Raw genomic sequence first — 26,714 nt, 5'->3', positions numbered from 1 at the left:
AGTGTTGCCATGCCTTTTTGTTTGGGGGCCTGTCTGAGGGAGGGCATCTGATTTAATAGTTTGCATTTGCTTTGCAAGAAACAGGAGCATGAGACAGCAGGTGTCTCATGGAGAATACTGGAATATTTTAAGCTAAAATTTTAAGTTTTTGCAGTGCATATGCCAATACACAGGCTCCTTCCTCCTTCTAGCTGTGCTTTTTGGGATTTATGTTACTCCCTAACCTGCTTCAGGTGATGGTCCAATAGAGTTCAGCATGGTCTGAGGAATGGTGAAAAATCTTTGGGTAAAATACAAGAAGTGACAGAAAGAATAATACAGGTACTTCATCAAAGAAATGCATATCTGGTATGATGCTGTACATAAGAGACCTCTAATGCCTGACATATGATTATGAAGTGCCAATAAATAATGTGTTAGACATAAAGGTTACCAAAAGTCAGAAAACCATATTCAAGTGCAGGCTGGATCTGCAGAAAAGACCGTCAGTTTAGTGTCAGAGGGAACCTGCTTTTTTTGGTCTTTGCAACATCAATACAATTATGAGAAGCAAATGCACTTAATGTTACTGAGTCTAAAGCCAGCTATTGGTCTAATTTTTTTATCATGAAATCACATAAACCAATCAGGCCCTGTATTTTTGTGTTTCTTTCTGAACACAACTAAAAAATTCATGTGGTCTTAATTCTGATCACTCCCTTTGATTCACTTTTGTTCATCTTTCTATGGCTGGTTAGGCTAAAAAAAGCTGAATGATAATGTCTTAACATTTATATATAGCAGAATACACCTTAAGGCCTATTAGAAGTCCACAAAAGTTTGATTATAAAAGCTTTTTGGTCTTCTTGTTTTCTGTTTGGACTCTTTTTGTTCTCCATACAGCATGTAGCACAAAGGGGTCTGGTACATAACTGAGGCTGCTGCAGACCACAGAAGCCCCAAATAGCTCTCCTGCCTGCTTCCCCCTCCCCCTCAAGCAGAGCCTGTCTGCACTGCCCAGGGCAATGGCAGAGCAGGATGTGGTGATGCAATAGGATGTCATTTTGTATTTTTAGAGAAACAGCAAAAAAGCCCAGAGGATGATACAGAAAGCATTAAGGAAACTCTAGGCAGCACCCAAATAGCACAGATACCACAATCTGTTTGTTAGCTGCTGTGCAGTGACTCCTCCCAGCAGGCTGCTGAGACAATGTCAGGAGCACAAGTACACAAGCAAGTGCAGTCGTACAAGCAACATGCAGCGCTGCATTGCTGCCCAGGCAGAAGGTCTGTGCACCCCCAGTGCAGCTCAGCAGGAACCCTCTTACCCCAGAGCTCTGTGTTCCTCCATAGTGCTCAGATGCTTCCACTGTCACAAGATCAGATGTTTCCAATTTTTCTTCCTGTGGTGGCTGCTTAGAAGTTCTTCTGCTATCTGGAGAAAGCCAAATACTGGGAACCCTTTCCTGTCATATGACTGGACATACTGCTGCAAATGAGGGGCTTGCCAGACGGCTGGAATTCTGCAGCATGTGCACTGAGCACTCCAATCCAGCATTGCTGCTAGAGGCAGGGTGGTGGCGAGGTGGTGACTTGCTTTAGTAGGGGCCAATGAGGAGTGTGAGGGAAGAAGAGTTGAATCATTACAGGAGAGGTTGCAAGCCACACACTGTCATTGCCTTTCATAGCTTTGTAGCTCTTGGAGTGTCTTTTCAGAGGTGTGCTGCCCTTACAGCATGGGTGACAGAGCACAGCCCCTAGCAGGCTTTCAGCAGAGCCCGACTGCTGCTGTTAGCAAAATAATTTTTCCAGTTGGCAAAGCTCTCTCAGTATTTTCCTAGGATAAAGGTCACTGTGAGCAAGGTACAAGCAAGGTGAATCTTACCAGGCTTTGGGCGGCATTTTTGAGCTTTAAACTGCCCACCCATTTGTGATTGCACAAGCACCTGAACTTGTGCAGAATTTGCCTTACAGCTGAGAAGCTGCCCCACCCTTCTGCCATGTAGGCAAGTGGTTTGTAACCCTGCAGCAATGCCATATGTTACCTGTGTACTTGACAGCCCAGCTCCAGTCATACAAACTTAGAAACTTGTGTTCAGAAAAAAGCCCCCCAAAAAAGAGCAGTATCATATCTGTTACTGGGAGAATATGAATAATAATGCAATGGAAAATGTTCTTATCAGTGTTTAAACTAACTTAAAAGCTGTGACAGAAGAGAAGTTGCCAAAGTTTTTCATCCCTCCCCTGAACAGAACTGCTTGTGCATACAGAATTGCAGAGGTTTTGTTAGATTTGATTTACATTGCGCTGTGGCATTGCCAAATGGAGCAATGTACTTTGAAATGTTCAGTACTTTGAAAACTAAATCAAAAAAGAGTGGCTTTGTTTCAAATAAGTGCTCTGGTCATTGTTAGGCTTGAGTCCAGATCTCTTCTTGGTTTTGCTGTTGTACATCTGGACTGGTGCTGTCAGCACCTGTGGTTTCACCGTGTCTCAGCCTTCTAGGGCAGGCACATACAAGTTATGAAAGTCACAGTCTATGTGAATTATATATAGCTACTGTAAAAAGACTGGCAAATTTTAGCTTCCCTTGGTTTTCAAAAGCTAAGGTATTAATTAAGCAGAGACGGATAAATATACAGCTTTGATGAAGACATTTTTTGTCGTGAGGATGTGTCTGCTGCTTCTATGGTCTTCAGGCACACTGCATACAAAAACAAGGCAGTGACTGGGCTGGTTGGCATCATTACCAATATAGGGCAAAAGCAATTATTATGTGTGGGAAACTGCAGTGGAAATTTATATCAACAACAGAGGAAGAATTGGCATCTGAAAAAGTGCATAAAAATAAAACATAATAAAGCAGGGATATCATCTTCCCACAGAACTGCACAAATAAGAGCTGTATGTGCAGAGGGGCCTCTTGAAATAAAAATGTAGGACTCCAAACAAGAGATGTGCCTTTCTCATACACAGTTCTGAGGCAGAGTTAGTTTCCTCTCATGGATCTAAATGCAGTTGTCTTGCAGTACTTGAATACTAATTTAGGCTTTTCAAATGGATCATCTTCAAGACAGTGCAGTATAAACTAGCATTTTGCCAGTTTTTCATCTTTTCATTTTGTGATGCTGTTGTTGGAAAAGCTGATTTAGCTGCATCTTGAAAATTAATTTATGAAGTGAGGGACAGGGAAAGAGATTAATCTGTCTCTTATTAAAATAAGAGAGTAAGATGCTTTTCTCCTCTGGAATAGAGTTTTGGGAGGCTTTTTGTAGAGATAGTAAAATGAAGCTTGAGGGATCTCAGAGGTAAGAAGCACCTTTACTTATCTCCTGTATTTTTCTGAAACCTCTAATAGAAGAGTCTGATTCATCATATATATCAACCTTTTGGGCACAGAAAGGATTCCAAACTGTTTCTTAGTGTCCGATTTAAGCATTTGGCCATTTTTTATTTTCAAGGGCACCTGACAATAACTCTGAAAGAGAAATATTTGCAGAGAGGGGGTTATAGCTGAGCTCAGTTCTTCAGGTCTGTGTGCTAAAATCCAGACTTTTTAGGAACAGATATAACACTGATGTGAACAGAGTAGCATTGAATTACAACTTATTTCTTCCCCATGAACTTACCTTTGAATGTTTTAGTCTTGAACTCCATTTCTACCTTGTGAATCAGCTAAGAATCATATGCCCATAATCTTTTAAAAACAAAGAAGGTTTCATGACTATGGACAATAATCACATTCAGAAAGAATTATTGCAAAATTAATTGCTATTTATTCTTCCAGAGGCTGAGGAGGAGGGGGGTGCAGAAATTTCTGTGAAGCTGGCATATCCACTAACAGAATTTTCACATTTCTTTGTCGCTTAGTGACTGGCCGATGAGTTCCTTGTTCATTGCTTACTAGATGTTTTAGGAGAAATCATTGATTCTGTCTCAATTCATATCTGATTTGGCCCAATTGTGAGAATTTTATTAGTGACTTTCATGAGAGCAGGAACAGATAGATAAATTAAAATCTTGACTTAGGATGGAAGAAAATTCTTGGTCTTGGCAAATACTCTTTTTTTTTTTTTTTTTTGCTTTAAATTTAGGTATTTAAATAATATTTTTTAATTCTGCTTCCACAGACCCTTATAAACCTACATGTTCTACCATTTTATGGGGGTTTTTTAATAGAAGGAGTCATCATTTTAATTTAAAAGAAATATTCAAGTAAAATCTTCCACAGTCACTGCAAGGAGAAAGACGAATTGCTTTTCCTGTTACATTCTTGCAGTTTGATTCTGTTCCTCACTGTGCTGCCATGATAAATAATGCCATGTGAATCATTTAAGGTTATATGGTAGCTGGCCCATCTGTGAGCTACTCACTGTGGTGTGAGCTCAAGGTGAGGCAAGACCAGCTCAGAACTCAGAGGAGTGTAGGGCTCATGCTGAAAAACTCCCATGGTGAGTGTGGGGCTGCCAGGCAGCCAGAATAGGGACAGAGGGGCAGGTAGAAAGCCATCTACCATATCTTCTCGTTGAAGACAAGGAATGCAAGGGGGGACACACTGTGTGGATTACAGTAAATCTGTGAGGGGCAAAGAAATGTGGTTACTCCTTCCATGCAGGGTCCCTGCACAAGTCATATAAACCTGGTATTAGTAGGAGAACCTAGTCTCTAGAATGGGGTTTCTAAACCCTTTCACAGAAAATCTCTTTCAAAATGTTTTAACTACCTATGGATCAACTGCCAGAAAATGACAACTTGCTATCACTGCTGCTAACTAAAGGCGAGGGTAGGGGACATGGCATATTGATTCTTTGGTGTTTATTCTATTATGAAGAACAAAAAATCAGAAATGTGTGAGGTGGGGAATTGATTCTTCAATGCTTATCCTAATACGAGGAACAAACCACCAACAGCCGAAGTGGGCAGGGACCAGGCTCAAAGCACACAAAAGTAGGTTCTTCAATTCAATTTAATGTGGCTGGGAGGTGAAACAGAGGATGCTGTGAGTGCCAGGGTCTTACATGTGTTCAAGAGTTGGTGGAACAAGCTTACAGAAGAGAATATGTTAAGGGTTGCTGAATACATGTGTCTCAGGCAGACTGTGACCTGCAAATGCTGGATGATGGGAGACTTTGAGGGGCTTTTACCATATGAGTATCCTATGTTCTTTTCAGTGCTGTTAGAGACAGAATCCTGAATAAGGTGGATCTTTCCTTTGACCTGATATAGTTTGTTTTGTTTTGGTTTGGTTTTTGTTTTTTTTTTTTTTTTTTGTGTGTGTGTTAGGCACATCCATTTTATAAATAGTAATGCTATCTCACTGCTTCCTACTTTGGCTCCCCGACTATCTTATCCATCAGCTGTTTCTCGTCTTTCTGACTGCCAGCAAAGATGAACAATCTTGTTGTGTCCAAACAGTACATTGCACTGTTGGGGTCACTTGGTGTGACCAAGTGCTTTCACAATATAACCATTATTAAGAAATAGTATAGAAACATAGTAGTTTTTTCTTTTTGTTGCCCTCTGGGTTTTGTTATGACTGTCATTTGGCTTCTGTAACCCAAATCAAATTAGTTAACCCTTAAATTAAATTAACCCTTTTTGTTAAGAATGAAATGTTCCTAGCAATGTAGAAATCTTCTCAATGTCTCCCTTTGCCACGTAGTGAGCAACTTCAAGGGCTGTGGAATCATGATACCTTTTACTAAGAAGTTCTTGATTTCCCCCCCTCTTTCTAAATGTAAATAATTTAATATCTTGATGTATTGATTTTTCTTTATTCATGTGTAAAACAAACCAATTGTCAATCCCCAGCTGACACAAGGACACAACACAGGAAAGGAGTGCTTTTTTTCTTTTTTTTTTTTGGTTAGACTGAGGCTTGGACTACTGAATTTTTCAAGATGAATCATCCTTGCAAGCTTACTGGGAAATGGGGTCGTAACTTTCTGTCATTTACTGGCTAAGTGTTCACAAGCACCATCTATGCTGTATCATAATATCTTAGGAAGTCAGTGAAACCTACAAGCCCAGGTTGCCAACTTTAAAACAATAGTGCTCTAGCAAGACTGTAAAGCTGGACAGGGAGAAACATAATACAAGGTAGCCTGAAAACATGGGAAGTAGAACTTGAAAACAATGGAATTGAGAATCAACCATAAACAAGGTGGTTGCATTGGCAAACTCTGACTGCATATTTGCAGTGCAACTTGTCCCTCTTAAACAGGGCAAGTTTGGTCTGAATTGAATTCCTGTTGTAGATTTGATTAGGAAAAAATTTATCCCATGGTGCTAACTACTGATGAAGAACTGACAATTTTTTCAGGACATTTGCAATTTTGAGAACATCCATGTTTAAGAGACGCTGTTCAAAAGAAAATTCTCAGAAGATGCTAATTAGCAATATATATCTTTCTAAAAAAATCATAGAATATCCTAAGTTGGAAGGAACCCACAAGGATCACCAAAGTCTAGCTCTTATACTTGCAAAAACTGAGATCTAACCTTGTGTAAGCAAATGTTTTTTTTAGAAAGAAATAATGGATTCATAATGTTTCTGTGTGTATACTTACATAAAAAAAGGATTTTGAGAAGTATATATATTATTGTGCACATAAGGGATGTTCCCTAAGACCCAGAAGTAATGGGTTTTACAGATCCTTTCCATTGACTTGCATACCAGCTTGACAGACAGATTGTTTGGATTTTAAGCACTCCAGCAAAACCATCCAGCAAAAATGTCCAAAAGGGGAAAATCACTGGAATTTCAGATTTAGATAAATCCCATTGATCAACCTGTTTTCTCATCTGGGCAAATTTTCTGTTAATTTAGGGAAAGAATAACAAAATCCTTTTTCACTACATCTTCTGAAATACTTATAGAAGTTTACATCCATACATCTCTCAGTCTTTCTCAGAGGAGATGATGTACACAGGGTGTGTGATGGCAGGAGTTTGCTGATGCAGGTAACACATCGCTCCTTTCCTTTAATGTCAAGTGTTCATTTAATTAACTTGCTTAGGTGACTGTATTTTGCTACCATTTATTTTCAGTAATAAAGTGAAATGCTCTGTTAGTGTAAAACACAAGTAAAGTTGAAAGTAAAGTGAGTCTTCTCATTTGTAGTAGGAGGCAAGTACAATAGAGCTGCCAAGAGAGGGGCTGACTCATTACAATCCCAGACACTGTATAGAGGAATACATCACATTTCCTGTCATAAGTCCCCTGAAAGTGCTACTAACTCCAGCTTTGGATGGGTTTGCACTAATATTGATATTAGTACAGCCCTTAGATTGTGCACACAGGGTGCTAGGCTTGTGTGTGATACACTGAACTTGTAGGAGGAGTGAGAGCATTTAGAAGTTACATCACCTTTCTCTTATCCTAAATACCACTGCTGGTTTCTGAACCAGCCTCATGTCTTCTCTTTGTGGCCAGGGCAGTGGCTTGGTGTCAAGGCATCTCCAGGGGAATTTTGCCTCCCAGCTGCCTTTTCTAATATGTGATGACATGACTCAGTTTCTGTGCTCATCACTACTGCTTCCTCCAAGGTAAACTGCATATTAAAAATACTATCATAGATACTTCAAAATGTGCCAAGCCTATGGGTTGCTGGGAGTATTTTTATTCATTTGTTTGTTTTTACATTAGAAAACCATGGGGCCTTACAGAGCATGTCTTTCAGCACTGTTTCAGAGCACCCTTTCTTCCTTCTTAACTCTGCCACAAAAAATTTGCTTTGGATTGATGCTTGGTGCTGAAAGCTTGGCCTGAGGGTTCATTTTTCAATGTGTGAATTTCAGAAAACTGGGCATCAAAAAAAGGTGGTTTTGAACCTTTGTGAGGTTTTTTTTGGTGGTTTTTTTTTTTTTTCTGAAGAAAAACGCACACATTTGCACTGTCTGTCTGCTGTAGGGCCAGCGAGGGTGAAGGAATTGTGCGGTCAAACCTATGTGCCCATCAGCCCTGTCCTATTATATTTTAAGCTGATTGTTCAGTTCAGGCAATTTGTTGGGAAAGTATAGACAATACCTGAAAATAGTGACTTTCTGCAATTGACATGAAAATAAGTGGCCAGTCAGAGGAGAGAGATCTTACACCCTGTCCTGAGGTGGACATCAGTGAGCCCATGCAGGTGTTCCTCTCTAGGGCAAGAATTGATAGGAGACTGTATGTTATTGCCTCTGCTGCTTATGGAGCTGCTTTGTTTTAATGTGTACTTCTTGGGAAAGAAGTACACATTAAGAGAATTGTGATTTCTTCCCTCCTGCCCCCTTTTTAGAACACACTGCAAGATCAGGCAGCAGCACTTTATATCTGGTCCTTTTGTAGATAATCTTAATTATCAGTCAGATGCATATGTGATGCTCATACTGGTGTTTCTGTGACACCCCTATAACATCTTTCTGAGCCCTTAAACAAATTTCTTGTAGGAGTAGTAGCTATCTATCTATCTAGAGTATTTGCAGTTGTATCTAGATGTATCCATTGGATTTCAGCTTTCTGCTTATTTGAGGATGGAGGGGGAGAAACCAAGCCATCAAGATTTTAAGAGTATTTTACTCCTTTGTGTGGAAGACAGGTTTGGGTTAACAGAAAGTCAATTTCTTTTTGGTAAATGACACAAATGTTGAATGAAAATGATTGCTTGAAGAATTTGTAAACTTATCTTTAATATTTCTCAGTGCTGCTGATATTACTTGGGAAAAGTGAATCTGTAGCTCTACTCAACTGAATGGGTCTTAAGTTTCACCATTATGTTTCTTGTAAGTAGAGAAATACCAAATAAATCATAGAGATTTGCTTAAAATAGTGAACAGGATGTTATTGATAGCAGATGCAGAGTTTGCAGCCTGGTCCTGTGGTTACGCCGATGCTCCCCTTGGCGGATGAGGGCTGTCCCAAAGCTCCCGTGAAACGCGTGAGCCAAGGAGCATCTCCACTGCCCGGGGAGGCTCTGGGCTTGTCGCCTGCTAATGGGGGTCGTTCGTAGTCTCGCAGGCTTGAGCCTGGACTGAGCCACATCCCCGGCTCAGCAGCTCCAGCCCGCCCGGGCGAGGGGGCAGCCGGGGGTGTGGCTCTCCTTGGGGACGAAGAGGGGGTGCCGTGAGGGGCCGGGGCTGGGGCTGGGCGGCGGCGCTCGGGGCCGACGTTTTCCCGGGCGATGGGTGGGGAAAAAAGGAGGAGGAGGAGGAAGAGGAGGAGGAGGAGGGGTCCCCGCGGCTTTATCTCCCACCCGGCTCCACCCGCCGCCGGCTGTCTCCCGTGACCGCACCGCACCGGCGGGCGCAGCGCCGGCCAGGGCAGCGTCCATGGGCTGCGGCAACTCCACGGCCGGTGGCGCGGGCAGGCGAGGTAGGGCGGCGGGGCGGGCCGGACTGGGCTGGGCGAACGGCGGGACCCACACCGTACTGGGCAGCCCTGCGGGACTGCGGGGGGCGGCGGCGGGCACGCACCCTCAGTCGGCGGGGATACAGCCCCCGGCGCGGGGGATGCCCGTCCAAGCCGCGGGAATCGCTGCCCGCCCTCTTGCAAGAGCATCTTTCCTTCCCGAGGCTGATCCTCTTGCTCAGGGCAGAGAGGGTGATGTGGCCCCTGCCGCGGGCACAGGCGGCTTCCCGGTGCCCGCTTGTCGCTAGAATCACCACCTCCGACAGATGCTGCCCAAGGCGCGGCGAGCCCAGGCCGGGAGCTGGACGTAACGATCCTGCCGGGGGTGTCAGCTCCATCCTCTTCTCTTCCCTATAAGGCCACGAATGCCACTTCTGAAATGAATTTGTGCCACATCTTCGCCTTTTGCTTGTTGGAGAAGTTGGAGGATATTCCATGACTGAGGTTTCATGCATGTTAATGTGTACTGCTGGCTGGTGAGTCCAGCTGGCTCCCTTATTTGTTCATTGCTATTTTCAAAAGAGATAAGATCTGGGAAGATGGTGCTGTTGTGCTCTTCCTCCCCCCTGCCCCCGCAGAATAGGAAAGTACATGGAAACTGATAAGTGGACCTTCACCCTGTAATTATAATATGAGCATTTCTCAATAATTTTTCATCCTAGCTGCACTTGGCAAGCATTGCCACCTGTTCCAGTAACTTTATCAAGTCTTTCAGGTGCATTTGTGAGCTTTCAGCTCTTGAAAATATGCAAAATAATGGTTGGACAACTTAGAATTACTGGGCCCCCGTCTCTTACTGTTTTGATTTGATTTAACCAGAGTTTCAGTGGTGCTTTGGTTGGTGCTAGTCATGACTTGGTCCTGCCTGTGAGTGTGAGTGATGCTGCTTTCTCTAGGGTGTACATATGTGTGTATGCTTGTGGGGTGCAATGCTGCTCAACTCTAAACTCCACACTCGGAGGAGAATTAGATTCTGCCATTCCTTACTTTTTTTCTGGTAAATGATTTTAACTTAGGTTTTAGGTGGTATGTCTATGCATCAGAGGCCTTTCTCACCCATAAAGAACACACTGTATGAATTAGCTTGAACATTCAGTGCTGTTGTTAGAGCTGTCTCATTTGCACACATTAATTCTCTCCTTTCAGTTATTCCCACACTGCTGTGACTGGAAGTTCCTTCTGTATATGACCAGTCTAGCTTCATATCACTGAGGTGATGCTTGTTCACATCCCATTTCTGTTTCCTGAATAAAAGCACCAGAGAAGTTCAGACAAGAATGTTGAACCAATTATTAGTCCATTTGTGGTAGTTTCTAAGTTGATGTTGATTTGACTGCCCTGTGGAACTTGTACCAGGGTACAAATGGGTAAATGTCAAATAGACTAACTCTGACAGCAATATTTTTTTGAACTCAAAGTTTGTTTAAATGTGTCCCTTTGCACCAGAGGTAGTTGTCTTGAACAGGTTTTGGCTTGTAGATATATTAAGTATTTTCATGATGGTCTGACCCCTTTGATAGTTAAACTTACTTATATGTTATACATAAAATATTTGAACTTGCATTTTTTGCTAAACTTTTGCATGCTCTTTAGAAATATTCCACAGATCTGTAAGGGCTTAGTGCAGGTAAAAACCAACAATGCCACATAAACCCCATCATTAGTAAAATGGAATTATTACTGTTTTACTGACAGACCTGTCCTAATCCAATGCAGCTCTGAAAGGTCCAGTTCACTTCTCACTTTCACCACTGTCAGTCAGGAATTACTCTGTGCAGTCTATGGTCTCAAAATAACAAACTGCTGGTAATAAAAGCAAGATGTCGGATGTCTACTATTTATTTACTTCATTTAACATTCCTTACAAAGTGTGTCTAATAAAAATAAAATTATTTTATAAAGGGGAAGGAGAAGACTTACCATTTTTGTTTGGAATCCCCAAGCTTTTCAGGAAAATGCAACTCATATAATTTCACCAAAAGATATGAATACTGTGTTAATAGAAATAAATTTTGTGGCATGCACAGCATGACTACATTTTTAATACTAAAGTTATGACTATTCTGTAGTCAGTAATGTCAAAACTAGAGGTACATAACATGTAATTAACCCGTAACACTCTCTGTCATATCATATGACTAAGTATAATATTGTAGCATACTTCACAGAACACGTTAAATGTGTTACACCAATCCCCATTTTCTTACTCTGGTAAAATTCCAATTGTAGCCTAATTTGATTTTTCCTAAGCAGATGTATATATGGTGATAGTTTAGCTAATGATATTATCTTCTGTTGCATGGCTAGAATGACATCAGAGCTTTCAGCTCAATGGTCTGTTAGATCTAAACTAATAGACATGATGTAGAATAATATTCAGTCTGTGGTGCAGTACTTCAGAACACCAATATAACTCACAGCATTCAAATGTTCTTTCCAGAGTATCAGACAGTGGCAAAAAGCTCTTCAGTTGAGTTATGGCAACTTCAGTTATCCAAGTAAACTGATGTATTTACATCCTTCTTAAATTACCTAGCTATTTTATGTATTAACTCTGGATTATAGTTATTTATTTCTTAACTTGCTGTTTTCCTTCTGTTTTGTTGTCTCATTTTACATATCCTTCTTTCATGTTATTTTCTAGAGTTTTAGAAGCTCAATAATAGCTCTTCTTTTTTGTGTGTGTGTGTCTTTTAAAAATATGCTCTTATACATACAATTTCCTTTTTTTTTTTCTGAGTTAAGGCATTTCCCTTCATTCTAATGATTCTTCAGTAAAACTTTTTAACTGCCTCCTCCTTTCCATATCTATTATGGTAGCATTGACAGCACCTTAAATTATAGTACTCTTTGGAGGCTGTCAGTCTAGCCTTAATTTAAATATATAGAGAAGCTCTTAGCTTGTGGAAAGCTTCAAGTACAGTCAAGTTATGATGAAGGAGAACTTTCACACCAAGTTTTAATAGATTTATTAACTTCAAGTTTGGTGCAATGCCCAGGAAGTCATTGTGCCATTCTATTGATTTGGTCTAATCTGTGTACCAAACTCCCACCTGATGAACTGAAGAAATAATCAATGTGAAACAAATTCATGATATTCTGTCCTCAGTTACAAGGGGGGTATAAATAGAATAAATTAATGGATGTTAGAATGCGCTTCCTTACTGCTGACTGTTGGAACACATCAGAAAGGAGCCTGCAGTAGAAAACTCATTCTTAACAATTGCATGTATGTGTGTGTAATTTGGAGGGGTTTTATTTGCTTTTTGTAGCAATCTGATGTGCAAGAAAATGTCATAGGGCATCATTCATTAAAAGATATTAGGAAAATGTTTCATAATCTGCTCAAAAGTCAGGTCCTGGCATTTTTTATATCCATTTTTATTCGTGTGAGTGCTTTTTATATTTTTCTGAAGCTTTTGCCTCTCACCTTCACTCATGATGCATTTCTCAGCACAGAAGAGTATCCTCAGTGGCTGTACATGTCTCTCAACCATCTTTTGTATTAGGCCTGCATTTACTGAAAGCTTGCAGTGTCACCAAGAGAAGCTGCTGTTGTTGTGAAAGAGCAAAACTCCCTCTCACCTACTGGAAGATGCTTTGGGATAAATTCGTCTTCTTTTTGACTTGTCACTGTTTCAATGCTGTGGGGTTTTTCTGAGGGATCACAGCTCCACTCTTCTAGACAGAATATTTTTCTTCTGTAGTCACTGGGGCTCAGAGCAATGAGCCCATTTATTTGCAGACTGTACTCTTTCTTCTCCTTCTGCAGCTCTAAAATACCAAAATGCAGCCATGATCCTACTGTGTGAATGGTGTGAGCAGAGAGATCATTCAGGACAATTCAGTATTGCCTATTTTTTATGGATGTGGCTTTGTAGTTACTCTTCAATGTCTAGCTGAATTTCAGTTAGAAAAACCAAGCAAGCAAGAGCCTATCAAGACAAGGCTTTGTAGGGTCAAGTGCTGCCTTTTTTTAGTCCAGGCTCTTACAGTGGAAAAAAAAGGACAAGTTTTATATATGTGAGCCTTTTCTCAAGTAATTTATGGAAACCATCATATCTGTGAGAGCAGTAGGCCTTGCTGCTAAGGAGCAAGCTTTAGAGTGTTTGTGGATTGGTAGTAAACAAGATTCTTTGGCTGAACTTCCGGCAGAAGGAGCTTGAGCAGCAATAAAATTGTGTTGCTCACTAAACATGCTGGAGTTAGACAAATATGTCAGTGAAGTAACAGGGTAAGGGTGAATGATTATAATAAATAAACATGTCTGTATGAACTGAGATGTTTTTGGTTCCTTGAGAAATAATATCTATGTGTAAGGAATGTTCAGGCTCCCTAATGAACAAAAACGTAGAAGTTTTTACACAGAGATTTTTTTATAGTATACCTAGCTAAAATTATGTTCATTTGCTAGCTCAGAACTCTTGCAGGAAGAAAACTCCTTTGTTAACTGGAAACACTCCCAGATCTATTGTCAGGTACCTTAGTGATTCTTGAACCAAATTAGTGAATTTGAACCAAACACTTCTTTCACTTTTGCTAGTGAAAATGAGAAATAACCCCACTGAAATTAATGGAATCCCATCAATGAAAGTGAGGATAAACTGGTTTGCTGTGCTTATAAAAAATAGAAAACAATGTATTTCCTTTTATATGTATTTTTAAATTTACTGTAAAAGTAAAACTGATCTCTTAAAAAGTGAATTTGTTTTTATCATACTCAGTTCTCAAATTTTTTGTGCGAAATGAATTTCAAAACACTGAAGTGATTTTTCAGCAGTGTACCCTTGCTAATATTCCAAGAAAACAAGTGCTGCCATGTGTGAACATTAGTGGCATATTTCCAAACATGGATTTTTATAGCTCTACACAAAGCCCAGGCTGGTGGGTTTGAGTGACATCTCCCATCTCCAGAGTGAGGATGTATTTGTACCGTAATGCATTGAAGACAGGCATGGCACTGAACATGGACATGGCACTGAAGTGCACCCAGTGATTGACTGGAACTTGATTATCGCCTCTGGGGAGTGTAGCAATGCTTTTAGCACACAATTCTTCTCCCCTGGCTTGAGGTATCAGTTTGTGTATTAAACACTGTACTTTTTGTACTTCCTGTAGGAAAGACACATTTTTCAGATGGGCATCCAAGGTGCTGAGACTCAGAAGAGTCTTGGGAAAGGCCTCTGAAAGGACCATGAACTTTTTTAGAGAAACTGATTTGGATCACAGAGTTTAGTTTGATTTTTTAGTTTAGACTAAAAAATAAGAAAATTACAGGCCTCGTCCAGAACAGGCACAGCAAAGGAATAGTTTCTTCTGGAAAAAATTAAAAATCTTGCTAGCTCCAGCTAGGCTTTTCAAAACACATGTTGTCTGAAGTGTTGCCGATGCCTGGGCTCTGTCTAGGGGTACAAGGCGGTGCCCTGAAGGCTCATTGCTGAGCTGACTAGATGAACTAGCCTTGGTAGCAGAAAATGTCTCCCTACATTGACAGAGATTGAGCTCGCACAGCAATGCCAGCCTTCCACCTGGACATAATTAATTTGAGAGGTTTACATGTAGTGCTTCATAGATGTGCAAAGCCAAAAAGTCTCAGAGGGCTGTCTGGTGAAGTAAAGTTTTAAAGCAAGAGCCTGAGCTTATTGTGACTAGAGCTACTCCCTCCAACTTTGCTTTCTGCTGATACATGTAGCCATACTGATTTTGAGATTTTGCTGACTCTGGAAGCAAGACTAACAGAAAAAATGTGTACAGTCTCCTACGAGTCTAGTCTGTGTTGTTGCTGGGAAAAGGAGGGATAGTCACATCATAGGAAATGGGAATGACATTGTGTTCAGGAATTAGCTGTAAAGGGTGTTTTCTGCCTTTCAGGCAATCTATTCAGGCAGACAGAGCCAGAAAACCTTGCAGGTCTATTACTTCCTCTTGTTTAAAATAAGAATGCATAAGGCATATCCTTACACATCAGAGATGAAAGGTATTTGCTATTTATATATATTTTTCCCCAGCAGAAGAAATAAAAGTTTTCCAAAAAATGAGGTACCATGGGGGAAAAAACCACAAACTACCTCCAAACTCAAAAAATCTCTGGGATTGGCTACTTCCATTATTTCAAAGTGAGCTCAGATCACCTTTTCCAGCTACGTACTAAGAGGAAAGCAGAAGTGAAAGGTTTTTCTAATGTCTGGCCTAACTTCTGTAATTAATAGAAGGGGTAATTTACTGGTTACTCAGCTGAATTATATACTAGCAAGAACAACATAACATTAGTAACTTGGGAGGAGCAAGAAAGAGTTTGTACTTATGTAAATTTTTATCTCCCAGCAAGAAATATCTGAGTCACCAAAACAAAAAAGTCAATCACTTACACCAGGCAGCCAGGTGGCAGCTTTTGTCTCTTTGTTTTTTTGTTAAATAGCAAGATGAATTAAGGGGTTGTTGATCTCGTTAGGTGTCTGGGGCTTTGGATGGGTTGCGTCCCAGTGTTTATATTAGTTTTGCTAGTCATTTTATAAAACTTTGTTTATCTGGCAGGAAGAAAGAGGCAGCATTTTACACACATGGTGCCAGCTCTACAACTGCATCAAATGGCAGAATAATCGGGTGTTTGGCGGTAATTGTCTGGTTAGTTGTGCCATCTTTGTGGCAGACAAAACCACCAGAGTTCTGAGCAAATGGAAGCATAAAAAATTCAGAAAGATTGTTTTTTTCTTATGTTGCTTCCATCTTGAGTGACTGCACCTGGGCACTGGTCCACAGCAGCATCATTTTCACACACTGAGTCTGGCCCAGATGTGATAGATTTGAGGGATTGTGTGGATGGTCATTAAGGATAAACTGAACAATTGCGAGAAATGTGTTCTCTTACAGTAGCAAATTTTTGTTGCTATTTCTGTGTTGTTTAGGACAGAAAGACAGAAAAACAGTTACTGCAGTGTTGGTTGGTTTAGAGGATTATGCCATTACCTGGTAAACATATTTTGTTTTTTTGGTTTTTTTTTTGTCCTAGGTGCTACAGGGACTACTAAAGATGTGTAAGTACTTACTCTTCTCTACTCTTTTAAATATATAACCCTGGACATATTAGCCATATAACCATTCAGTCATATTAGCCTTATATTAGATTTAGTCATATATGATTCATCTGACTTCTAACATATAATCAACACAATCAGATGTTTACTGTCTTTAGTGACAGCTTTCATAGCCACAAAACAACTCCTTGTCTTGTTTACTTTTCTACAGATTTCTTTGCTTGTTATTTCTCTAACAGAAATTTCTTTTCTCTGCTTCTGTTGAGACAGTTTTATAGCAGAGCTGGTTATGTTACTTCAAACTGCTTTTCCCCATCATGTGCCAGTGCACCTTTTTCCAAAGGCCATGTAACTGTATGAAGCCAGCACGTAAATTTCCACCAGGCCTAATGAGCGATTTAGAAAGCCACTAAGACAAATTCCCCTTCTTTGCATGAGACCCGCTACCCCGTCCAACTTCCTATTCAAAGTACCCACCTTCTCTAGGTATTCTCTGCATTAAAGATAGTATCTATTTGTTTGACACAGGGTAGCAGAGGGCAGCCCTACCCATCCTGTTTTTCTCTAAATGTGCAAGGTCTTTTTTACAGCTATACTTACTTGCTGATACAGGAATGCATAGGAACAGCTTTATTCAGCCATAAGTGTATTTTTCTACCAAAGAAAACCATAAAGAACTCCTCCCGAGGTCTTGCCTTCTCCTATTTCATGGAACTGGTATTTGCCACTAGAGTTTGTTACTGAGGGACCTGGGAAAGATTGTTATATTATACAATAGGAATATCCTTTGTTTTTATTTACTTCGCTTAGAATAACTCCTCTAATTAGATGGAGGAATCCTGGAGTAGAAATGAGGGCAGTCAAGTTAGCTAAACAAGTGGAGGGAAGAGCTTAACAACAGGCTTGTCCTTGCTATTACAGAGCGAGGTCGAGAACTAACAACAGGTATCACTTGCCTGATCAACACTGTTGCCACAGATACTCTTGAGATCTGTCTTACCTCTGTAGTCTGTTTTCTGGACTTGCAGTGCCAGACAATAAATTATAGAAGGCAATCTTATAAGGAACCTCTTTTTGATGCAGGCTGCAGCATCACTGCCGTCAGTACTCCTGTATTTACAAACCCACTGGTTTAATTTACAGAAGGGCCTTATTTATTGCTCAATTTAGATGATTTAAGGACTGACTTAGAACTGCATCCTTCTTTTTGCTCATCAGTAGTTTTAAATTTCAAAATCTCATGCACTGCTGAATTATGAATGTTGTAGGCATGTTCCTGTGTTTAAAGCTATGGGAATGTGTAGAACTGTGTGTATAAACAGAACTGTGTTTAACTGTGTGTAAACATTTTTAGAGCCTGGCTGCAGGAGTTAAAATGGGAACATCCTACTTATTAGTGTGAGTTCATCTGTCATGTTTCAAAATAGTATCAAGATAACTTAGGAAAAAATCAATTACTAATGCAGTCTTCAACAAAGTGAAAGGGTCGATCCTGGAGCTATTACTCATTCAGATAAAGATTAGTGGAGCCAACCAAACAACCCATAAGAGTAATAGCATGGTTGAACCTTCTCATCAGATGTTAGAAACACACACCTACTAAAGAGGAATGGCAGTGATGACCCAAAAACCCTAATCAGGCATTCTAATACTTAACAGAAGATTTTTTTATGAAGGAAGTAAACTATCAGAAAAATTATTTTCATTTCATAGAAATGAAAAAAAATCAGACTTATATTAACTAATATTACAGTTCCACATAACCTTTTTTACACCTTTTCACTTTCATAAGCTAAAGCTTCTCTTTAAATAACCCTTTTCTTTTTCTTTTGCTGTCAAATTTCAGTCATATCAGTTTTGATCCAGAAAAAGGTGTGTCCATCCTTACATGCTTTTTGATACCAAATCTGGTTATTCTAACATGAGGTTTCTCATTTCTTGATGGTGACTCATTGCCATAGCACCATGTCTCCTGGAGTGCACAGCCAGATGGAAGTGGAGAGGGCTGGATCCTGCTCAGAGCCCTCCTGGATGACTGTGGAGAAGCTGGTTTGCCCTCTGGACCTGGAGTTTCTCCACCAATTAGATAGGGGTGATGATGTGATCTTCCTCTGAAAGGGGTCTTCCTCTCTGAGGGCTGTGTGGTGACAAGGACACATGCTCTGAGAACATGTCTTACCTCTGTGTGCCCCCCCAGAATCTGCCAACCAGCTTCAGTCCATACTCCTGCCCCACTAATAAAGAAACATTCATCAATGCTAATTGGGAAAGCCTAGCTGTAAGAGAAGTAAAGGATATGCTAGAAAGTAATGCAATGCCTGTGGTACTCAGTGTGTAGCCTAGTCTGGGGATTAGTTACAGTAGGAAGGAAAGGATACAGCAGTTCAATCCTGTTTCAAAATATTGAGAGGAAATGCATCAAATACAAATGAAAGGCCCTTGTTCCCAAGAAACACCAAGAATCTGAGGAGTAGTTGTCTGTCACTTGTTCAAAATTCAGTGAATTATTTCTGGTGGGACTACTGAACATAGCTAGAAAGAGTCTCTATAATGCTCAGCAGAAACAGAGCCATAAAAACTAAGGTAAGAAAAATGTGGATGAAAAGAATTTGTGTGAATGCCTGTCATCTGACATTTAAAATATGTGACAAATTGTAGCTTCTTTTACCATCAAATGGACATAGGAATGATGGATGTAAAAGCTGACAGATGAACTAAGTGTGTTTTTCAGACTTTGGGTGACAGGAAGACTCTTGGGACAGACAAAACCTTACGAAAAGAAACACTTATTCAGCTGTAAATAGAATGCCATTTTGTGGATTTGCTCTTAAATCTGCCCATTGGCTCCAGGACTCTGCCCATGCTACCTGCTGACAACCATGGTCCCAGTTCCTCTGCTGATGTCAACAGCATCTGAGGCAGCCACAGCAGCCAGTCAACACGAAGCTCCTTGAACTGTTAAGTTCTTTTTGCTGTCTATTCCTGGTGCAGAAAAGCTTATCCTAGCTTGCTGTCCCTGGAGGACTGCTAGACTCCTGTGTCCATGTGAGCCCAGGAGATGTGGCAATGGGAACACTGCCGAAACCAAAGGAGCTTCTCTCCAGACTTGCTCCCACGTGGTTGAGCCCTGCTGTTGTGGCTTTACTTTGTAGAGCCACCCATCTTCACTCAGCCTGGGCACAGAAGCAGCACCTGTCTCAGTGGCTCAGCAGACACTAAACATGCAAAATTAGTGGGCACCTTGCATCGTGTGTGAAGGCAAGAGGTGTGTGAATATGTGTAGTAAATAAACTGGGGCACCATTCCTTCCTGAGCCCCCAGAAAGGTGTGTTAAATGGCTCATTCCTTAAGTGCCATGGTCCAAATTTTTCTTTCTTTTCCCTCTCACACTCCCATGTTACTCCTATCTCTGCTCATTCCTTCTTTTCTGGCAGGGCTACAACAGTTTGCCCCCAGTCATCGCCCAGCCCAAGAGCTGTTGTCTGTACAATCCCAGATTATTTTTGCTGTCATGCATTTGAAGAAAAAGGTATTGCTAAATTGCTACTTTGATTTATAGCTAGTAAGAGGAAAGGAAGAAAGCAAAATGTTTAAAAACCCTCTTGCCTGCCTAATCATAGACGTGGATAATTTGTTTTGGTGAGAGAATTACAGGAATGGTCTGTGATGCCATATTACAAAATATTTCTGGAACAGAAGAAAATGGCCCTGTTTCCTACCAGGATTTTTTTTTTTTAAATTGACATTAATTTCCTGTTGAACAATATTGATGATTATTCTTACAACTCCATTCCAGAGGCTTCAAGCTGTGCCTGAAGTTGTTGGTGCTTTTAAAGAACTCTTTTCTCTAGACAATGGTTAATCTGGATTATAGAAAATGTTCCAAATTGTATGAGAAAATCAATCCTGTGACACATTCGGTTGGTTCAACAGAAAAAACTGTTTGTGATCTTTTGGGACCCAGAATCCCTTTCCTTAAGTCAAATTTTTTTCCCCCTAAAAATACATCCTCATTTCCACCCACCGATATACACAGGCTTTCCATTTTCTTCAGGAAAAACTGGCCCACACTCCTACAGACCAGCTTCACAGTCCTCAAGAAAAAATGTCTCCGCATTCTCTGTCAGTGTGTGTGAAGACTAAAGATGACTTATGTGACTACACGGGGTCACAGGAGATGGGAAATGCCTTCTGAAATGTCTCTGGCTCCTCCAGGAAGGGATGGCAGGAGGACCAGGGAATGAGGAGTTTATTGACCAGTCTTTCTTGAGTGGTAAGACATAGACAAAGACGGCAGACGAGGAGTGCTATGTCCTGCATAAATATAATTTACCAAAATAATAAGATTTTCTCCAAGCCTCAACTATTAAAAGGACCTGTGTAGCCTTACTCACTGTAAGAAAGGATAGTTGGTAATGTTCTGGCCCTTAGGAAGAAGGTAGATGTCAGAAAATTTCCAAGCTGTAGCAGTATTTTAAGGCACTTGCTCCCCTCCCAGCAGGTTTAATGGCATTTTCTTGCACTTAAGACTGCATCTTGCTATGAGCCCTCTGCTCTTCAGGCCAAAATCCCATTGACTTCAGGGCCCTGTAAGGGCATAGAGCCCCAGCAATTAAACAGCAGGCCCATCAACCTTTTAGAGTAAATAAATTGGTCAGAGACCCAGCTAAAATGCGGCTGCTGCCCCATCCATACCCAGTCATGGAAGTAGAGCTCAGAATCCAAATATTTAATCAAAGGTGGATGAGTGATTTGTGTGATGACTGATGTTGGGACACAGACTGGGACTGCAGCACAGGCATTGCACACTGAAGGAATAAGAATAAATTCTTTATATTTTTTGTATTACCTTTGCCTTCACATCAGTGCTGGTTACTTTAACCCCTGCTCCCATTCAGCTACATTGAACAGTACATAACTGGGAGGACTCAAACCTCAGTGACTCTATTGATCTACAGATTGACCTGTGATTTTGCCTTAAAGTTAAAGTAATTGCCCATTTATATGGGATTAATAACAGCATTTGGTCTGCAAACAATAGGAATTGCAGTGCCTCATTTTATAGAGAGTCTCTGTTAACAGCTTCTGGATTCGGTAATAACTGCTGTGAAAGGTTCTCTCTCCTCATCCTCACTCACATGCCAGCACAGACACCCAGTCCCTTTCTTTCCTCCTTTAGGGGAATAGCAGTCCAGTCCATGCAGAGCCCTAATGTTCCTTTTATGTGGGGAGTAGTGTGGGGACTCACTCAGGAATAGTGTTAATTCACATGTTTCTGCTCCCAAATCTGTTTTCAGATCTCACTGGTGGGGGTCATAAAAAGTAAGCTGTATCTTTTCTTAATCCTTTATTTCTTCTGTGCCTTATATTGGAAAATTGTCCCTTTTTAATACCTGTGTGAGTACTTTGTTGAATGGTGGATGCCCTAACTTAAACGGGAGTCAGTAATAGTTCTTCCCTTGCTTCTGAATTTACCTAGATGGACATGGAGCACCTGAAAGATACAATCTGCTAACATGCTTTGTATCTTTTGATGTTGCAGAGCAGAAGAATCCATATCAGATGATGACAAAAGGAGGTAGGTGCTCTGCTCAACCAGGGTTAGCTTTATTTGCAATAGGCTGCAGCAAGTTCTGCCACTGGTTCTGCATCCTTCCTTCCCCCCTCCTAACTCCCAGCAACACCAACAAAGCAGAGGAGAAACAAAAAGAGAAGAGGAAATCTCACACAGAGTTGGCTATTGATGAGTCCACCCAGCCTGTTATTGAGCTGGGGAGGTGGGAACTTGGTGGCAAAAAGAGCACATTATCTAGCAGCTGTAGGTGGTGTGCTCAATAAGGGTGGCCTCTGCCTTCACATCAGCACCACCACAGAAGGTGACATTAGCGCTTGTGGGAGATCTCTGCTGGGCTGGAAATTGAAGGAAGTATGAGTCTGTCATCAAGCAAATTAGAAATTGGCTCAGACCCCCAGGGAGCTGGAGGAGGTGTGATTAATTCAGCACCTAACAGGGCAGAACAGTGTAAAAGGAGTCTCTGCAGGTAACTCCAGGCACAGTAGAGGCTTTAAAGACCCAGATTTTTACCCCCATTCATCTGTCCCTCCTATTCATACAGGCTTTTTGGAGCCAGAAAGTATCCTCTGCAAGTCCGTGAAAGGGAGAGGGTTGGGCCATGAAAGTACCTAAGACACTTGTGATCCTTTATACTAATTGTTTTCTCCAAGTGTGACCCTAAGCAGGGGTAGGCAGGTTGGATTTATTAATGAGGTCAAAGTGCTATTTAACTAGTGTGCATTGTTTGAAGTGTGGCACTTTGGTGGCCCCAGTGTCAAACATCAGCTCTGTCCTCATCTGGATATACTCAGAAGAATCTGGGCAGGTGGGGTTTATTATTGTCACAAGACAGCTGGGATCTCATGATAAACACCAGGAATTTGAGTAAAAAAGTAGCTCCTTTCAAAGGAAGAAGCATCCCAGCTGAGCTCTGATGTGCCTGTAATTGTTTCTCCACCAGGAACTATGGCGGGGTGTACGTGGGCCTGCCGTCAGATGCAGCTGCCATGGCTCCCAGTCAGACAAAAGCTGCACCCAAAGGTACTGGCAGGTTGTGGATTTATTTTCTCTTGCTTTCCGGGGATCATTTTATCTAGAAGGATGTATGTCCTTTAAAAATCAATTATTATTTCAGACAGACTGACTAGCCTTAAAGCCTCTTAAGGCTGTAGGGCTATTTATACTTGTCAAAGGGATTGTTCCCTTTTATTTAAAATTTAACACACTTTTGCAGAAGGATCCTAGAGCAGATGCTGACAGTGCAGGTACATGGTCTTCTGAACATCTTCTCCACTTTCTGACTGCTCTGTAAACTGAAAGAAAACAAAACCCCATTAGGACTAACAGGCTGTGATAGATGCACTTGAAGAGCCCCAGCACTATTTTTAGTTTCGAAGGTATTTACTTGCATTGTGGTGAATTCCAGTAATAACAGTTAGTAAGTGCTTGCTTTCAGGTTTATTTCTGTTCTTAAATGAAACCCAGCAGAAACTGTTTCTTTTCCATGTTATATTTTTGAGCAGTGGGAAAAAGCATTAGATTTATAGCTATTTGACAAGTCATAAACATGTAATTATTAAATAATGTAATATTGTTTTGATTTAACACAAAAAAAAAATGCTGTTGTCGCATATGTACAGCACAGAGTCTAGTCACTGACTGGTGCTTTCACAATTTGCTGCAAAACAAGAAAATGAAAAGCAGTAACACTTTTAACCAAAATAAAAGTAGCCAGTTTTGGAACAGTACTAACTAAACAAAACACGTGTTGTTTTTTTTAATTAAGATTTTAACCATCTTTGTCTTTCATTTTCTAATTAAGATTAGAAGGAAATAAAGACATCAAGATGCAAACAGCCCGAGGTACAGTATGTTTTGATTGACATTATATGCTTGGCATGCATTTGTTGAACAGAACAAGGCAGCAATGCTCCCTGTGATGCTCTAAGTTGGTCTGGGAACCATGAAGTTACATTTCCAGCTGCATAATAACTTCTAAAGGCTGGACGAGGGACCAGTTCTCAGTGGGTGCAGATATAAACTAGACAGTAGTAAAGTCATCTTCTTGGTGAAAATTGAGAAGCAAGGAAACTTAATTTGGGAGCAAATAAAAATGAAATGTCCTTAGTGGTACTCAGACCTCCCATGAGAGGTGAGGTACATCAGATCAACATCTGCAGAGACAAAGATTTTTCCAGGAATGAGGATTTTGCAGTTAAAAAACATCTCCTTTTTTGGAAGGATCTTGAAGACCATAGTGTGTCACCCACTAAGTTATGTATTGGAGCTTTTCCTTTGCTATGAGAGTATCTGTGGGGGCTTCATTTTCCACCAGCTATACTAGGACATTAAAGATTTATAGGCTCTATTCCTGAGTGAAGAGTTTTGACTAACTAAGCTTAATAAAAAATGCTTTATAAGTTCATGTCTGCAGAAAAAACAAACAAACAAACAAAAAAAAAAACAAAAACAAAAACAAAACAAAACAAAACAAACAACAAAAAAAACCCAACAAAAAACAAAACAAAAAAAAACAAGTTTCCATTCAGTATTTGAACTAAATAAACATTGACAAATTTTGATAGGGAACTGTTTTTATGTCTAGACAGTGGGGAGCTGAAAATTATTAAGCTGCCAACAACTTCCATAAGAAGCAGAGCTGTTTCCTAATTTAGGTGAAGAGCCAGAAACAGTTTTGACTGTGCTGGATACAGGTACTGGATGCAGGCCTTGTAGAGCAGAACACATCTAATAAGTGCCTTTATTATATGAGTGGTTAAAGCCCCAGAACTTTTGTAGGAGCAGTCCTAAACAGGAAGAACTTGAGGTGGTCTTCACAGCTAATTTCGGTAACCTGGCTAAGATGTCTAAGCTAGAACCATGACCAGGTCAAAGCTCAAGCACCATCTTGAGATTGCAGCTTTCCATCTGTGGTTTATGAACAGAGTCTGAGTTGCTTAGGTCCTTGTCTAGGTGCTTTAGTTGAATGCCTCAGGCTGGATAGAATCAATCACTTGACATTTTTTTGCTATTTAAAATAGCTGAAAATTTGCTATTTAAAATAGCTGAAAATGTGCTTTGCCTTCATTCATGCAAGATCAGGGCTTAGCTGCTGACTCAAGTCTTACACAGAAGAGCAGCTTCAAATCTGCAAAGGTTCCTCTGAGCTCCACAAGTTTATGTGTGTTTGTGTCTGCAGTTCACAGACTACAAATCTCTCAGCTTCTAGTGATGACCTAGTTCTCTGGTTTATGTATAGAACATTCCTGTATTGCTTTTCCACTATTGCTTTACCATTCTACTTAAATCTGTTCTCCCCTTTTTTTTTTTTTTTTTTTTTAACAGTCTTTTAAGAACAGTTGCCGGTGCTTTGGAGAGAGCTGTGTTTGTGCTGAAGATTTTGATATTTACACAGCCTTCCGGAGAGCAAGAGAGATCAGAGCACCAAAAAATCCAAACTGTTGCAAGTTCCAACTACGGATAAAGCTTAGAGTACAGTGTTGAATCCGTTTCCAATGATAGTTGCATTATGGAAACCTCCTGCTGTTTTCCAGTGAAAGATGAAATTAGTGAACTCATGGTGGATGTTTATGCACAAGAGCTAACTTTGATGATCTGCAACTTATTTCTCTGTGGCCATATTGCAGATTCCATCAGCTATCAGCTACGCTTCATATATTTCCTCAAACAAGTTTGATAGATTTTATATAGAAAACCATCACTACTGTCCACTCAATAGTTTCTATGATAGGTTCCTTATATTAATTGCTATTTTACTTCAGATTAATATATTTGACAAGTTTGCATCTTTTTGAGAATATTGCAAATTTTAATATTTTTGCTGTGAAATATTAAGAATAGAATGAAACAAGTTAAAGACCTTAAGGTTCTTTATAATTATTACTGTTCCTTTTATACCATGAGACAAATTCTTAGTGTTTAATTTTCACCTTGTAAAAAGATGTTGCTCAAGGAAATTGATTCAAATAAGAACGATATACTTCATTGTATTATTTACATGTCTGTTTATATGCTATATCTCTTTTATAAAGCATTACATGTAAAAAAAATACTAACAAAATAAACTATTCTATATTCCCTTCCACGTAATAATAATAATAACATGTCCTTTCCTAAGGATGAAGTGATAGTATTTTCAGAGATAGTGGGACTGAACTCCAGTGCTGCATCCTTCCTGACCTGTAGAGGACTTTTGATCACTATTAGAGTTTTGTATCCCTGTCTCATTGGAAAGCATCTCCAGTATGGCAAATTGAAACAGAATGAGAATTATTACTACTTTAGCAAATTGTTCAGGTTTTAAAATTCTTTAAGTTAATAGCAATTGTAAGTTTCACATAGAACATAAAACAGATTGTACATTTACAGATGGCTGAATAAGTATTTAAACTATTAAAGCCTTTTGCATTATTCTTTAGTCAAACTCTTTTTAATGGGACTTGATACACCATACACTTTAAATAATCAAACAAAAAAACCCCATCCAATCTGCACCATGTTAATATATTACTGTACATTCATGGCCATTTTTAAAATTAAAAGAAAACAGCAAACCATAAAATTTGGACATGAAGCTGCTGTGAACCATGAAATTACTGCCCTTTTCACTCATACCCATTACTACCAATGAACTACCATTGACTATGATTTCCAGTAACTTGCAGCTTTCACTTTTTTTTAGTGGTAGTTTGATGTGAGGCATGCAAAAAGAGATATTTAAAAGTATTCCTTGCTTGTC

General features: G+C 40.1%; 1 protein-coding gene across 1 annotated transcript; it reads left to right on the top strand.

Annotated features, from left to right (window-relative positions):
* Nucleotides 1–9,183: 9,183 nt before the first annotated feature.
* On the top strand, nt 9,184–26,393 carry C1AH12orf75 (chromosome 1A C12orf75 homolog). Its single transcript, XM_030238544.1, has 6 exons — nt 9,184–9,331; nt 16,377–16,401; nt 21,944–21,979; nt 22,917–22,996; nt 23,783–23,818; nt 25,301–26,393. The coding sequence occupies exons 1-6, from the start codon at nt 9,289–9,291 to the stop codon at nt 25,306–25,308; spliced, it is 228 nt and encodes a 75-aa protein (XP_030094404.1). The 5' UTR covers nt 9,184–9,288; the 3' UTR covers nt 25,309–26,393.
* Nucleotides 26,394–26,714: the final 321 nt, after the last annotated feature.

This window comes from Serinus canaria, chromosome 1A (genome assembly GCF_022539315.1).
Source record: "Serinus canaria isolate serCan28SL12 chromosome 1A, serCan2020, whole genome shotgun sequence".
Taxonomy (NCBI): domain Eukaryota; kingdom Metazoa; phylum Chordata; class Aves; order Passeriformes; family Fringillidae; genus Serinus; species Serinus canaria.
The sequence above is the reverse complement of the archived record's forward strand: the minus strand, read 5'-3'. Positions and strand labels throughout refer to the sequence as shown.